This window comes from Thalassophryne amazonica, chromosome 20 (assembly GCF_902500255.1).
Source record: "Thalassophryne amazonica chromosome 20, fThaAma1.1, whole genome shotgun sequence".
NCBI classification, from domain to species: domain Eukaryota; kingdom Metazoa; phylum Chordata; class Actinopteri; order Batrachoidiformes; family Batrachoididae; genus Thalassophryne; species Thalassophryne amazonica.
Genome location: NC_047122.1, coordinates 50,034,741 through 50,050,467, shown reverse-complemented (window position 1 = coordinate 50,050,467; position 15,727 = coordinate 50,034,741). Strand labels below are relative to the sequence as shown.

At 41.0% G+C, this 15,727-nt stretch overlaps 1 protein-coding gene across 3 annotated transcripts; it reads right to left on the bottom strand.

Moving 5' to 3' along the window:
• Positions 1-970: 970 nt before the first annotated feature.
• On the bottom strand, positions 971-15,378 carry cdca7b (cell division cycle associated 7b). Of its 3 annotated transcripts, none has more exons than XM_034160751.1 (10): positions 15,268-15,378; positions 11,117-11,260; positions 10,921-11,018; positions 7,044-7,242; positions 6,307-6,369; positions 5,822-6,007; positions 4,289-4,441; positions 4,024-4,173; positions 2,291-2,427; positions 971-1,748 (listed from the first exon to the last, which is right to left on the bottom strand). In XM_034160751.1, exons 1-10 carry the CDS (start codon positions 15,283-15,285, stop codon positions 1,727-1,729), a joined length of 1,170 nt encoding a protein of 389 aa, XP_034016642.1. In that variant the 5' UTR covers positions 15,286-15,378; the 3' UTR covers positions 971-1,726. The 3 variants fall into 3 exon arrangements, with proteins under 3 accessions (XP_034016642.1, XP_034016643.1, XP_034016641.1); XM_034160752.1 differs by having other exon boundaries at positions 5,822-6,004; positions 11,117-11,263; positions 15,268-15,357; XM_034160750.1 differs by having other exon boundaries at positions 11,117-11,263; positions 15,268-15,354.
• Positions 15,379-15,727: the final 349 nt, after the last annotated feature.

Sequence of the window (15,727 nt, the reverse complement as noted above, 5' to 3'; positions counted from 1 at the left end):
AGGAGTGCCTTCAGGACAACTTTGTGAATGTCCTTGAGTGGCTCAAGCAGAGTTCAGACCTGAATCCAATTGAACATCTCTGGAGACATCTGAAAATGTCTGTGCACCGACGCTCCTCATCCAACCTGATGGACCTTGAGAGGTGCTGCAAGGAGGAATGAGCAAAACTGCCCCAAGATAGATGTACCAGCATCATATTCAAGAAGACTTGAAGCTGTAATTGCTGTCAAAGGTGCATCAACAAAGTACTGAGCAAAGTAACTCCTTTCGGCTGCTTCCTTGTTTGCACTCGGGGTCGCCACAGCAAATCCAAGGTGGATCTGCATGTTGAATTGGCACAGGTTTTACGCCGGATGCCCTTCCTGACGCAACTCCACTTCACATGGAGAAATGTGGCAGGGGTGGGATTTGTACTGAAACCAAGCGCACTAACCACTTGGCCACCACCCCTGCATAGGGTGTGAATATTTATGCACACGTAATTCTTAGGGTTTTTTTTTTTTTACACACACACATCTTCAACCAATTAAGGGTTGCGGGGGGCTGGAGCCTATCCCAGCAGTCATAGAGCATGAGACGGGGTACAGGACGCCAGTCTGTCACAGGGCCACAAACAGACAAACGCATTCACACCCACAGACAAGATTAAAGATTCCAGTCCACCTAACCCGCATGTCTTTGGGGAGGACATGCAAGATCCACCCAGAAAGGCCACAGGCGGGAATTGAACCCATGACCTCGCTGTGAGGCAACAGTGCTAACCACTAAACCACCGTGCTGCCCTCTTAGTTTTTTATTTTTAATAAATTTGCAAAAATTAAAAAAAAAAAAAAAAAAAAAAAATTATGTTGTCATTATAGGGTGTTGTGAGTGGAAATTTAAGGGGAAAAAGGAATTTACTCAATTTTGGAGTAAAGCTGTAATATAAAATGTGCAAAAAGTGAAGCCCTGTGAATACTTTCCCGATGCACTGTAACTATATTAAATAAATATAGCACTTCTTTTTTCTTGTTTTATTTAAACAGTGCATATATTTGTCACTAGGATCACATAACATTACCTCAACAGCATCCTGACTGTGCAGTGACCCCTGACCTCCAGTTGATGTCATGACATCAGCTGACTGCATCAGTGGCCTCCTCAGCAGCCAATAGCTGACCTGGAACCGACCCACCCAGTCATGCACGCAAGTCCTGGCCTCTTTCCAGTAGCAACACTTCAGCGAGCAGTGAAAAGTGTGCAGACACCCACCCTGCGTGTGAGGTTTGACATTCTCCCATAAAGACAGCGTGCCTGACTGAAGCGGAAACACTGCACGTGCTACAAATATGACATCAATAAGATCCTCTTTATTAAAATTTACACAGTGAAAAGACAATTGTAAAGTAGAAAAGCACTCTGTATAAATGGCTTGTTTAGCAACTGGAACACACAATAACCATCTGCATTTGTTCTCACAATAGCAACTGGAAATATTCAAACAAAAATATACAACTCAAAATCCACGTCTGACATGAGAAAGAAGAGGAAAAAACACGATTCAACATATGCAGTATTAAAACCAGGATATATAAAAATTTACAGCATATGTGCTCTGGTTTATTTTTTGTCAGATAAAAGTTTCATCTAAACATGAACGTGTGCATAGAGGGGTGAAGGAAAAAAATACAGTACTATTCAGCACAGGAACCTTCACTGGGTACCAGAAGGTTCTCCTCTCTGGTCTCTACAGAAGCTCCTTCTGAATGCTGAAATACAGATAAAAACAACAGTTCAACCTTTCAGGATTCAAGACAGATTAAGAAATAATAACTAAAAATACATCATCTGACACTCAGAACCACCACTACCCCTCCGAGGTGCTTGAGCTAATTTCCACAAATGTGCTGTGCGCCTGTAGGCTGACCCCTGAATTGTTCTGGCAAAGGTTAGGGTCATTGAGTGAAAGGTCAAAATTATGATTTTTTTTTTTTCCCACTCCAATGTCCAGCAACCTTTCCTCACATATGGACTGACTTCTGGAATTGCCTCGGTTCTACTGCTTATTCTACTCAAACTTGGGCAGAGGTTAGTGTATTTGAGATTTAACCCGATTTGGACCAAATATGACACACATTTAGGTGGATTCCAGAACTGCCCTGGCAAGGTCAGGCAGAAGTCAAACATTTGGATTAAAGTCAAGGTCAGTGGGGTCAATTTAGATTTTTTTTTTCCTGCAGCATCAGTTTTAGTTGAAATTCTGTTCAGTTTTATACTGATCTGTGCAGAATGTTAGCGTGTACTGTCGTACCTCGCCAGGTATTCATGGACATTGTCGTGACCTCTGTAGCGGGCTAATCTTACAAGGTTGCCGGTAGCACAGCGGCCTTCCTTCTTACGGCACAGGCTGCAGTTGCACATTTCTCTACAAATGGGACACGACCACATCTGGAGAGAACGAGGAAGGGGTAAAAACTTTGTGGGTTATCAACCAGCTGTTTACCAACAAAAAGTAAGACTGTCCTTTTAATAGAATCCAACTAACTATGCTTACACCAATGGTGTCCAAAGACATTTCACAAACGGCCAAGAAGGTGCAGAATTTTGTTGCAGCCACTAACTCCAGCAGGTGATTTCAGTGATGAACTCTTCCCATCTGCTCAGAGTGAAGTTAATCACTGTGTCCTTTCTGGAATGTCTTTGGACACCACTGGCTTACACTGTATCATGGGCACTACAGAAAACACCAAAGTTCAAACTCATGAATATTAGTGCCAACCAGCATGTTTAACAACATCTCTATTACTCATGAGCCCTCATCTGTGCCTGCTGTTACAGAAGCAAAGCAAAGAGGAATGGACAAAACTACCCAAAGATAATTGCAGGATTTCATCCAGAATCGCTCAGTTTAGACCAACGGCCAGCTCTAGGAAGAGTCCTGGTGGATCCCAACTTCTTCCATTTACAGATGATGGAGGCCACTGTGCTCATTGGGACCTTCAAAGCAGCAAAAATGTTTCTGTACCCTTCCCCAGATTTGTGCCTCGAGACAATCCTGTCTCAAAGGTCTACACACAATTCCTTTGACTTCATGCTTGGTTTGTGCTCTGACTGTCAACTGTGGGACCTTATATGTAGACAGGTGTGTGCCTTTCCAAATCATGTCCAACTGAATTTACCCCAGGTGGACTCCAATTAAGCTGTAGAAACATCTCAAGGATGATCAGTGGAAACAGGATGCACCTGAGCTCAATTTTGAGCTTCATGGCAAAGGCTGTGAATACTTACGTACATGTGATTTCTTAGTTTTTTGTTTGTTTTTTTTAATAAATTTGCAAAAATCTAAAAAAAAAAACAAAACAAAAAAAAACCTTTTTCACATTATTATTATGTATTGTGTGTAGAATTTTGAGGGTGAAAAATTAATTTCATCCATTTTGGAATAACATAAAACATAACAAAAAAAAGTGGAAAAAGTGAAGTGCTGTGAATACTTTCAGGATGCGTTGACCATCACCTCAGGAGAGGTGGTCTAGTGTTTAAGCGTTGGGCTTCAGACCAGAGGATCCTTGGTTCAAATCCCAGCCTGACTGGAAAATCACTAAGGGCCCTTGGGCAAGGTCCTTAATCCCCTAGTTGCTCCTGGTGTGTAGTGAGCAGCTTGCATGGCAGCAGCCTGACATCGGGGTGAACGTGAAGCATTGATGTGTAAAAGCGCTTTGAGCGTCTGATGCAGATGGAAAAGCTCTATATAAATGCAGTCCATTTACTATTGTACATGTACTGAGGAAATCAGAGTATTGAGGAGAAATCCAAGTGTGTTAATCCGATTTCTCATAATCAGGTAACAGTCGTTATTGGATAAAGCATATTGGATTTTATACATACTACTCGATATCTGCTAACAGGTGTCACATTTTTCATCATCTGTAAAGAAGCTAATCTGAACTACTGCAACATTCACATGAAGTTTACAAAATCCAAAGCGGTTAACACAAAATTAAAACGTGAATGTTTATTTCGGTCATTCTTAGCAGCACTGACCGGGTCGAGCAGGACCACGCCAACATCCTCTCCATATCGATTCTTCAGGCACACCCCACAGAACTGACCTTTGCCCCCCACACAGAAACCACTGCGGCACACCGTTTTGGTGTCCAGAGTTTTCTGTCTGCACTGGTGACAGGAGCTGCCCTGAAAAACAAAATCAGACTCCGTAGCATCATCACCGCCTACCAAAGTGACCAATACTATCCCAAAAAACATGGAGCACTTTCTATAATCCTGAGAGCTGAGTATCAACACTCACATACTCCTTGTCCCAGATCTTGTCTTTGCTGCGGTACACCACGTTCTTCAAGTCTTCTTTGGTGATTTCATCAACCGACTTCACCACATATTTGGCCTTCCTGGAAATGTAGTTCCTCTTTTTCTGTTTATCTCTCAAGTGTTCCTCACTCACCTGCACAATCACAGTTGGCAGTTTAACTTGTGCTTGAGATCAAGTTTGAATACATTATTGTTATTTTATTTTACTGACATAATAATGGTATTTTCCAAAAAAATTAAACACTGAAATTTTATTTGAAATCCCAAACATTTTTTAGCATCTCTGTGCTGTGGAGTGTTTGTGCAGCGTGCACAGACTCAAGATTATAAATGTAAAATTCTTTATTTGATGTAGAGTCCTGACCCCTCCAGCAGGTGCCAGGGTTCAGTTGGTGGAAAACCGGTCTATCAAATATTAAATATAGAAAATAAAGTTGCTTTTTCAATTTTTCTAGGGCATCAAAAGGTCACCGATTATTTGCTCTTTTAAAATCAGTGAGTTACAAAAAGATGGCATTCATTGTTACCCCGCAAACTGGCGAAGCGGGTTATATTAATCAGTCCTCTCTGTGTGTGTGTGTGTGTGTGTGTGTGTGTGTGTGTGTGTGTGTGTGTGTGTGTGTGTGTGTGTGTGTGTGTGTGTGTGTGTGTGTGTGTGTGTGTGTGTGTGTGTGTGTGTGTGTGTACAACTAAAACAACAGCTGAATACATTTTCACCAAACTTGTTGAGAATACTAAGGGTCTATTGGTGGCCATTTTGGACGCCATTTTGAATCTGAAACCCATGAATGAATTTAGTTTAGGCACAAATAAGTTTGCTGTGGCCTGCAATGGTCTTCCCATTGAATCTCTGTGATATTTAAGTTGTTTATATGTTGTTTAAAGGCGTATTAGTGGAAAACCCGATTTTGGCAGCCATCTTGGTTAACTGGCTTGAGGCCAGTTTTTATTTTTGGGAACATACTGATTGTGTTTTGGGGTCATCTAAGGTATCTAAAAAATTAGTTTGGGTTAGTCCGGGGGGGTGCAAAGGTAGTGGTCGTAGCTCCCCTAGTAGTAGCTGTGTGCGTGAGTGTCTGTCTATAGTATGTGGCCCTGTGACAAACTGGCGCCATGTGCAGAGTGTACCCCACCTGATGCTGTGACTGCTGGGACAGGCTCCAGCAGTCACATGACCCTTAACTGGAGTAAGCAGGTATAGAAAAGGGATGGTGGCAGCAGCCGTAATTTGGGCAGCCTCCATTGAAAATCGCAAGTAAATCACAAAAGTTATAAACAGAAGTCATATTTCTTCATATGCATGGTTTGCATCAGTCCTCTGATACCTTTAATTTTTTTTAGTTACTGCTTACAAAAGCTGGCTGGGATGGAACCCACTCACCCATGCAGTCATTCATCTACATCTGTGCTGTCTCCATTACATGGAATTACCCTGGCACACGTATTACATACAAATCTGAGTTGTACCTTTGTGACAGTGTATGCATGTTTCACAACATTTTCCATCACTTACCTCCACCAGTCTCCTGATGTCTACAGTCCTCGGGCCTTTGTAGGTTGGTAAGTCATCACTCCTTTCCTCCACTGCAAAGTTGTCGGGAGGGCGGGCTTTACGGGACGGGTTCCTCCTTTCTGAGCCGATATCCTGGTCAAACTTGGGTTTCCGTGGATTTTTTTTCTCTGGCATTAGCTTCCTCTTCTTCAAAAATATGTTAAAGCAAAGATCAATGAGTTTCCTAAACAAAAATGTCCTTGACTTCTGCTTACCACCTCAGACACACCCACTGGTCAGTGTGAGAGAGATATTGTCAGATAACAACAGCAATTGCTGGACTGATACTGTGACATCCATAGCTTTAACCTTAAAAAATTATGGCAGATGTGATATATTTTCTGAAAGGACAATCATCCATTCCAACAAAATATTCTCAGCTACAAACTGTACTAACGCCCTTTTAAAGGCACATGGTGGTTAAATGTAGCAGAATGTTGTCATACTTGAGGGCTTGCAGGAAGAGTCAGGTCCGCCACAGTGCTCAGGTCAGAAAACAGCTTCGCCAGCTGAAAGACAAGGAAAAAAATATATATATATACAACACCACGGTCAAATACCACCTGATACATGAGCAGCTGAGTGTAGATTCATCTTCTTATACATCTAAATGCCACTTCAATTAATACAGCTTTGAGGATAATTAAGGACTGTACTGGACAGGATCATGGTAAAACCCAAACTTAGCATTTAGCATGCCTCTGGAGCTGGTGCGTCCAGATTCTACATAGAGAAAATGTTCTTCGAAGTCATAGTACATTTGTCTAACTAGTTGTAGACAGCCGAGTTACAACTAAACAAGAGTCATCAGGGGATGCCATATCTACCCGGTCCACACAAGTCAGTAATATGTGTCAGGGATCACCCAAGTTATGTTAAATGTTGTATGTTATAAATATGAATGAAATTGGTCAAGTGGTTCTTGAGATATCACTCTAAAAATGGTGGCAATGACAGTATCTTGAATATCTCGTTGTGGCCTTGAAATTGACCCCAAGGCCACTGTAATCGACTGGTGTCGGGGGATCACGCAAGTACGACATGACGCTAAATATGAAAGAAGCTGGTGAACTGGTTCTTGAGATATCATGCTAAGAAGCGAAAACGGATGGACAAACGTACATGCTGCTCGCTGTATCCCCCCCGTGTTCAACGTGATGATGTTCAGTGTTAAGGTCTTTACCATGGCCTTGTTTTCCTGGATGTTCTTCTCTCTGTCCCTTAAACTTTGAGTCAAAACATCCTCTTTGTCTTTCTTTTCTTCGTTCATCCTGTGCTTTATTTGCTGTGAAAGTGTAGCAGTCGTTCTGACATTTTTAGGCTTTTTGACATTTTCATCTTTAAGTCCCTGTTTGGGTGTCGACAGTCTTTTGATGGGAAACCTGAGGAACAAATCAGAATGTTAGGTTGCTCAATAATGTTCAAAGCATTTGCTTCCTGTGTGTAGAATTCAATGCCATTTCACATCATCTGGCAAAAAAAAACAAAACAAAAAAACTCGCTGAACTGCTACTTCTGCATCTTTAAACTCTCATAAATGTTCAAAGGTCAATGCAATGCTCTCAGGAGACTTGTCACAGGAATGTTAACTTTGACAAAATCTACATGTCTGATAGCGGTGGATGGTATAACGCATAAATGCACCCGTTTCAAGTTTGCATTCCGTTCACAAATTGGTAATACTGTCCACCCAGTTCGGAATGGGAACATTATTCTGTGCTAGCAACAGCTGGCTTCTGCTTCTGTATGTGGTGCTGCTTCCGGTGGTGGGGGAGAAAAAAAAAAAAAAGAAGCGAGCTGAGCTGGTGCCAATATGCAGAAACACAGTAGTAAAATCCTGAAAAAGGTCCCTGGTGTAAAGTAAGCAATGTCACTTTTGGTTTATTTTAATTTAACAAGGAAAATGAACGTCTATGATAAACAAAGAACTGTGTAAGATTACATTAGATTGCAATGAACCAAATCCTTCAATTAAAAAAAAAAAAAAAACAGTGTTCCTGAATTGTATCAGAGTCCATGTATCTAGATACGCATTGTATCATTTTATAAGGGAGAGATGCACATGTAAAACACATCTTGAAGAGGAAAAACCCATATATATATATATATATATATATATATATATATATATATATATATATATATATATATATATATATATATATATATATATATATATATATATATATATATATATACACACACACACACACACACACACACACACACACACACACACACACACATACATACATATACGAGGTCTGTTAGAAAAGTATCCGACCTTATTTTTTTTTTTAAAAACCATATGGATTTGAATCACGTGTGATTGCGACAGACAAGCTTGAATCCTCGTGCGCATGCGTGAGTTTTTCCATGCCTGTCGGTTGCGTCATTCGCCTGTGAGCAGGCTTTGAGTAAGGTGTGGTCCACCCCTCTCATCTATTTTTTATTGCGAATAAATGTCTGAATGATTTGGAGCTTTGCTGCATCAATTTTTTTCCAGAAACTGTGAGAGACCTCCAGGTGGACACCGTTCGAAAAATTAATATGGCTTTCAGGGACGATTTTATGGGGATTAAACAGATTACGGGGTGTTACTGCCGCTTTAAGGACTGCCCACAACTGCTGAGAGCGCGGCGCACTCCCAGCCCCCATCGACAGGCTGACACCCCGCTGGAACAGCCAGATCATTTCCAACGTGAAAGCTTTGTTGATCCGGGACCTCGTCTGACTTTCACAAAAAGGCAGAAGATGTGGACATCAGCACTTTTTCCGGCACATTCCACCGTTACAGGAGTTTTTTTCATGGAAAGAAAAGCGGAGGGACGCGCCACGGCTCCGTTCATTACGCGGGACAAAACCACCTCGGTGTTGGTCTCTCAGGACAGCTTTCAGGTGGATTTAAGACGGATTACGGTTGCTTTCCAGTCGTGTGACTATCCGATTGTGATTGTGCATGAGCTGGACATGCCAGAACATGTCCTGTGAGGCTTCATCACGGCGTTGCTTTGCGCCGAGCGGCTGCACCGCGACACGCGGAACTCCTCCGCACGTCTGTCTTAATGTGCCGGAAAAGTGCTGATGTCCACGTCTTTTCACAATTCCTGTGCTAGTCAGACGACAAACCAGATCAAGACAGCATCCAGTTTAAAAATGAACGGCACATTTCACTGTTACAGGAGTTTTTGTCATGGAAAGAGAAGCTGCTCCACCGCGCGTCGCGGTGCAGCCGCTCGGCGCAAAGCAACGCCGTGATGAAGCCTCACAGGACATGTTCTGGCATGTCCAGCTCATGCACAATCACAATCGGATATTCACACGACTGGAAAGCAACCGGAATCCGTCTGAAATCCACCTGAAAGCTGTCCTGAGAGACCAACACCAAGGTGGTTTTGTCCCGCGTAATGAACGGAGTCGTGGCGCGTCCCTCCGCTTTTCTTTCCATGAAAAAAACTCCTGTAACGGTGGAATGTGCCGGAAAAAGTGCTGATGTCCACATCTTCTGCCTTTTTGTGAAAGTCAGACGAGGTCCCGGATCAACAAAGCTTTCACGTTGGAAATGATCTGGCTGTTCCAGCGGGGTGTCAGCCTGTCGATGGGGGCTGGGAGCGCGCCGCGCTCTCAGCAGTTGTGGGCAGTCCTTAAAGCGGCAGTAACACCCCGTAATCTGTTTAATCCCCATAAAATCGTCCCTGTAAGCCATATTAATTTTTCGAACGGTGTCCACCTGGAGGTCTCTCACAGTTTCTGGAAAAAAAACTGATGCAGCAAAGATCCAAATCGTTCAGACATTTATTCGCAATAAAAAATAGATGAGAGGGGTGGACCACACCTCACTCAAAGCCTGCTCACAGGCGAATGACGCAACCGACAGGCATGGAAAAACTCACGCATGTGCACGAGGGTTCAAGCTTGTCTGACGCAATCACACGTGATTCAAATCCATATGGTTTTTTAAAAAAATAATAAGGTCGGATACTTTTCTAACAGACCTCGTATATGTATGTATGTATGTGTATATATATATATATATATATATATATATATATATATATATATATATATATATATATATATATATATATATGTAGGGTGCTTTGTTTTAATTAAACAGTCTGATTCCCCTGGTCCGCACCAGTTCTAAGTCAGCAGCTAGGTGCCAGCTGACAGGACAGAAAAATTAGGAGATATATATATATATAGATATATATATATCTATATATATATCCTAATTTTTCTGTATTATCAGCTCTTTTCGTGCATTCTTGTAGTGTACTTTTTTTTATTACTGGCATTTATTTATTTTTTTATTATTACAATTTATTTTGTTCAGTGCTTTGATTCCTGGGGGAAAAAGTAAGTCCCTTTTGGCTGCTGTCTTATTTGCACTCAGGGTCGCCACAGCAAATCTGAGGTGGATCTGCATGTTGAACTGATACAAGTTTTAAGCCAGATGCCCTTCCTGACACAACTCCACATGTGGTAGGGGTGGGGACTGAACCAGGAACCTTCTGCACTGAAACCAAGTGCAGAAACCACTTGGCCACTACTCTGTAAACAGTCATAATTAATATTATTAATAAGTTGCACTGGAATATAAGTCGCAGGACCTCCCAAAGGTCCTAGTAAATACTCTGAAAATTAAAGTACGTTCTTTCAGCTGCTCCCTTCTTTTTCCCCCACTCGAGGTCGCCACAGCAGATCCCATGTAGACTGCATGCTGAATTGGCACAAGTTTCACACCGGATGCCCTTCCTGACGTAACTCCATATTACATGGAGAGACCGGCAGGGGTGGGGTTTGAGCAGAGAATCTTTCACACTGAAACCAAGTGCAGTAACCACTTGGCCACCACACCTGCTCCCAAGTACTCCGGAAAATACAGTAAATAATAAATACACTTTGTTTTTCTTCCTGGGGGAGCAAATAAAAGACAGATGATGGTAGTTACTGTTGGTGGTGGTGGTAGCAGTTGTATGTACATGATTAATATTATCCTTAATCTTAAAAAAAAAAATACAGCAACTATTTGTGTGCATATTTGTAAATTCAGGTACCTCAGTGCTACAAGAAGACTCCGTTTTGGTAGGGGTGCTTCTTCCCCATTAGAGCACAGGTCTTTGTCCATATCGCTGTCGTCCTCTGTCTCCACCATCTGGACATAAGCAGCAGGAAGATTATGACAGACCAATGCTTTGACTGTATATTACACATTTTTATCCAACAATGCAGCCAACACCAAATGTTTCACACCTTGGTCTTCACTCGCTTGTTAAAACGTCCCGTGTCCTCCTGTTCCTCTGCTTCACTGAAGCCTTCAAACTCCTCCTCGCTGTCCGACTGGCTGAACAGATGAGCCAGCTCGGCGGTTATGAACTTGGATTTAAAACACTGGGTCTGCTGGCGGATGTAGAAAATAAGGTTTGACAGAATAAACAACACAAATTCCTGCTGGTGGTGGATTGAAAATTTTTTTAAACTAAGAAGAAATATCCCAGACCACAGGAAACCGACACAATCCTTTGTCACATGACATGCTCTATTACATGTCAAAGGTGGTGAACACAGACAAAAAATAATTTAGATGAGAAATGCACTTCCTTGACAGGACAGCCAGGGATGCTATGAGTTTCCCCACACTAGAGGGAGCACCACTCCATCAATGGGGATTCAGTTGGGTTACTGCAACCCCTGGAAAAAATTATGGACTCACCACAGGTACAAGATGTACGGTTCAACCACTGTTCAAGTGTTGATATCCCTTTTGTGGAACAAGGTCACATCATGGGCCTCCAGGTACATCTGCTTCTCGGTGAAGCCAAGAAATTTCTGAAGCACTCTCATAACTCAAAAGGATGTCAGAGGATGCTGATGCAGTTTGGTGAGTAGATGTCCTCAAAAATATGTTTCATTTAGAATTTGATCCAGAACATATTTTGTATTTATTTAGGATGTTTTAATATTTTTCCCACATTCTAATATAAATACTCCTTAGAATTAAAAGTTCTCTTTTAAAGGGTGTACGTGCACCATAGTTGCATAAAATGGTGTTATAATCACAATAATCAGAAAATAAGTTTTGACAGAATAAACAGCACAAGAGAACCCACACAAATGCGGGGAGAACATACAAGCTCCACACTGGAAGGCCCCAGTAGGGAAGCAATGTCATCCCAGAAATTATTTCTGGGACAATAAGTCATCCATCAAAAACAGTTATCATGTCAGGCCAAATAATAATAATAATAATAATAATACATTTTATTTATATTGCACTTTACATTTGTAAACAAATCTCAAAGTGCCAAATTGATGTTATTATCCGGAGTCTTAAATTCAGTTTATTCATACAGTGCAAAATCACAACATAAGTCACCCTAAGGTGCTTAAAGTCTCACCTTACCCACCTTAAGCATTGTTTTTTTTTATTAAATTAAGAAACCTCAAGCAGACCAGACTCTGTAGGGTGGACCATCTGCTTTGGTCATACTAACAAAAAAAAAGCACAACAAAGAATTGTTCCTAAGCAACCGTGTACATATTAGAGTCTAGTTGTCACAATGAAGGCTCTAAACCTGATGTGCCCAACCAGTCGATTGCGGCCGACCGAATGACCCTGGTTCTGTAACGGACAGTCTATAACAGATTGATGCAGAAGGTGGCAGCACTGCACCAATAAGGATGCCAGCTGCCATTAGCCATAAAGAAGAAGACGGCTCTTCTTCTTCTTCTTCTTCTATGGTGCAGGATGCAGAGGAAAAAAAACATTTTTGAAGAAACATAACAGCTTAAAGAGCCGAAATACGTTACACTGTGGACAAAAACGATATGCAAACAGTTCTAAAGTCAGTATTTTTATTAATTTATTTTTTGTGCATTTGTTGTGCTTGTGAATGCAAACTGTGAGCTGTTGGCTCAGTTAATCTGTGACTATTAATTCTGCGATTTACTGCTTCAGATAAAGATGACAGTGTTTTGGATTTTATTTTTTATTCATTTATTTTTTGTGCGTTCGTTTTGTGTAACGTTTATGAAAGCAACACAGGTGAGCCGTTCCTGTAACAGTTTATAAATATAATACAGAGATAAACTGTGACTATTAATACTGTGATTTACTGCTTTTGATAAAGATGACAGTGTTTGGGGTTTTATTTATTTATTTATTTTCATTATTCATTATAATTATACTGTATTTGTTGTCTTTTCTGATGCCCGAGTTTTTTTTTTCCCCTCTGTGTTTGAGGAGCAGCTCCATCCAGAGATGGGTGTGGTATGTGTTCCTGAAAGCCTCCTGTCCTGTGCAACATTTCACAGGACATCCAACATTTCCTCAATATTGTTTTTTTGAGTTGTTTGTAATTTGTGTTGGTAGCATGGTCCAAGCAGAGGGTCACCCTTTTGAGTCTGGTCTGCTTGAGGTTTCTTCCTCAGAGGGAGTTTTCCTTACCACTGTCGCCTGTGTGCGTGCTCTGGGGTTGGTAAGGTTAGACCTTACTTGTGTGAATCGCCTTGAGGCAACTTCTTTTGTGATTTGGCGCTATATAAATGAAAATAAATTTAAATTATTTCTTGTGCGGGTGTAGGACTGCTACACGCAGACGGTAGGTGGCTCAGCAGAGGTAAATTTCTAGAACAGTTTTCTGAATTGTTGCACCAAATTAAATCCTTTCTGAAATGTTCAAATCATACTGAATATGCACAGCTTTTGGATTTAGTCTTTCCTACTTCTTGCCTCCTCAGTATGCGACGTCGGAACAACTTTTCCAATTAGGCGTTGTGTAATTTGAGTTACAGGCCCGTCCTAAGCCTACTTGTGTTTATTCTTTACACAATGCACATTTACTTCAATCATGGGCGCAATTTGGTGGGGGATAGGGGGTACATGTCCCCCCACCTTTTCAACCAGGGGGGACAGAATATGGTATGTCCCCCCCCCCCCACTTTCTGGCTTATATATGTGTACTTGAAACATGCTATGCCAGTCTTATGTGCAAAACCATGTCAGAATAGTATCTTTGTTTCTGCAAGTTTGTATTTTTATCAGCATTGACTTGTTTACAACAACTGTTTCTTGTTTGTCACATTCGGAATATCCTGGGACTGCATTTGCCCAGATTTGAAACCAAAAATAGTTGCCTCTAGGGTCTAGTGTCTACACATAAGTATCAATGAACCATATGCTAATTTACTAAATTCTGAAAGTTAGAAAAGGAAATCAGAAAAGCTATCTGGGACCTCAGAAAGCCCATCTGCAATTATTGCTTCATGTCCAAAATCAGTCTATGCAAGCGAAATTATGTTCAGTATGAGCGTTGTCATTAGTGCCACTTCGAAAATTAAATTCATGATAAGTAATTTATCCTAAACTTATGATCTGTTGTTTTTTCAAACTTATGCAAAAACAAATCTTGAGAAAAAAATACAGTATGCGATAGTTAATAATTATTAAGAGCCTGTTCTTTCATATTTATGAATACATTTTACCACATTGCAGTTGTTTTTTAAATGAAAACTCAACCTATCATTCTTTTTGAGTTCTACACATGTGGTGATACCTTATTTACACCAGGATGCTAACAAAATCAGTGCTGGCTATTATCAGAATAAAGTACTTATATCCACAGTTTCAAATTGTGTCAAATGGTGTCCACTTTATCAATCAATCAATCAATCAACTTTTTTCTTATATAGCGCCAAATCACAACAAACAGTTGCCCCAAGGCGCTCCATGGTCTCAAAACATTAAAATTACTGTTCTGGATGCTCAGAATGCATTTGAGTTTATCTCGGAACCGTTGGCTTCTGGGGGCCTAGAGCGGCCCCCAGACCCCTGGCCTATGGGATTCGGCCCTGTTCCCCCCAATTTCTAGTTCTAAATTGCACCCTTGACTTCAATAATGCATTATTGTTAAAACTTTATCTTTGTGCCAGGAAATTGTGTTATTATGTTGGTGCACAATAAATTGCGGCTACGTTATGTAATTTCGATATGGCTTGGTAGATCTCCATACACCGTCAACTTTAAAAGTAGATTTCTGTTCAAAAAAGATTGGGCACCCGTGTTCTAAACCATCTCACAACCCAGACCAACACGTGTCGAGATGCTTTTATCCAACACTTTAAAACAACCCTGAAGGCATCCCCTGATTGCACTAAAAATAACCTTAACATTGACAGAAAGCAAATATGTGAAACAACACGGCAGAAGTAGTTCATTAATTTCTGGGTAAGGCAGGACAAAACAGACAGAAGACATTTAGTAAACGCGACTGTTTGTGTGCGTTTCTGCAGCTCAGAGATGCGACGTTCAGGTTCACAGCCTGAGGAAATTTTTTTTCACATTAGGGTTTTTTTTAACACAAAAACCAAAAGATGGTCAGTGTTCACCCTGCTCTACCACTCACCTTTGACGTTGAAGTCATTTTACGTAGACTGTACTGAAAATTACGTCTTTTTTTAAGTATAAACTCTTAAAACAAAACTAAACTGACCTACGGTGGATTAAACGACTGTGTTCCGGAGATTGTACACTGGGTGCTTTGTCGTATAGTCTCGTATGAAGATTTGCTGTTTCGTCTATAAAATTGGCTATCAGACTAATTAACGACTATAAGAGAGTAATACACTTTGTAATAAACGTTATCTAACTTGTACAGCTGTAACAATTGTGCTCTTAAGCGTGTGTAAATGTGAGCATTTTGATACGCCCCCCTCCATTCGGAATGGTATGGTCCAATCTTTTCGCGCGAAAACTTGATATGGGCGTGGTCAGTGTGGCGTCGTTGACTGGAGTTTTTGTTGACAGTTTTGTTCAGAATCATTTGGAGATTTAGCGCAAAGCTGCTCTATTTTTCTTTAACACAC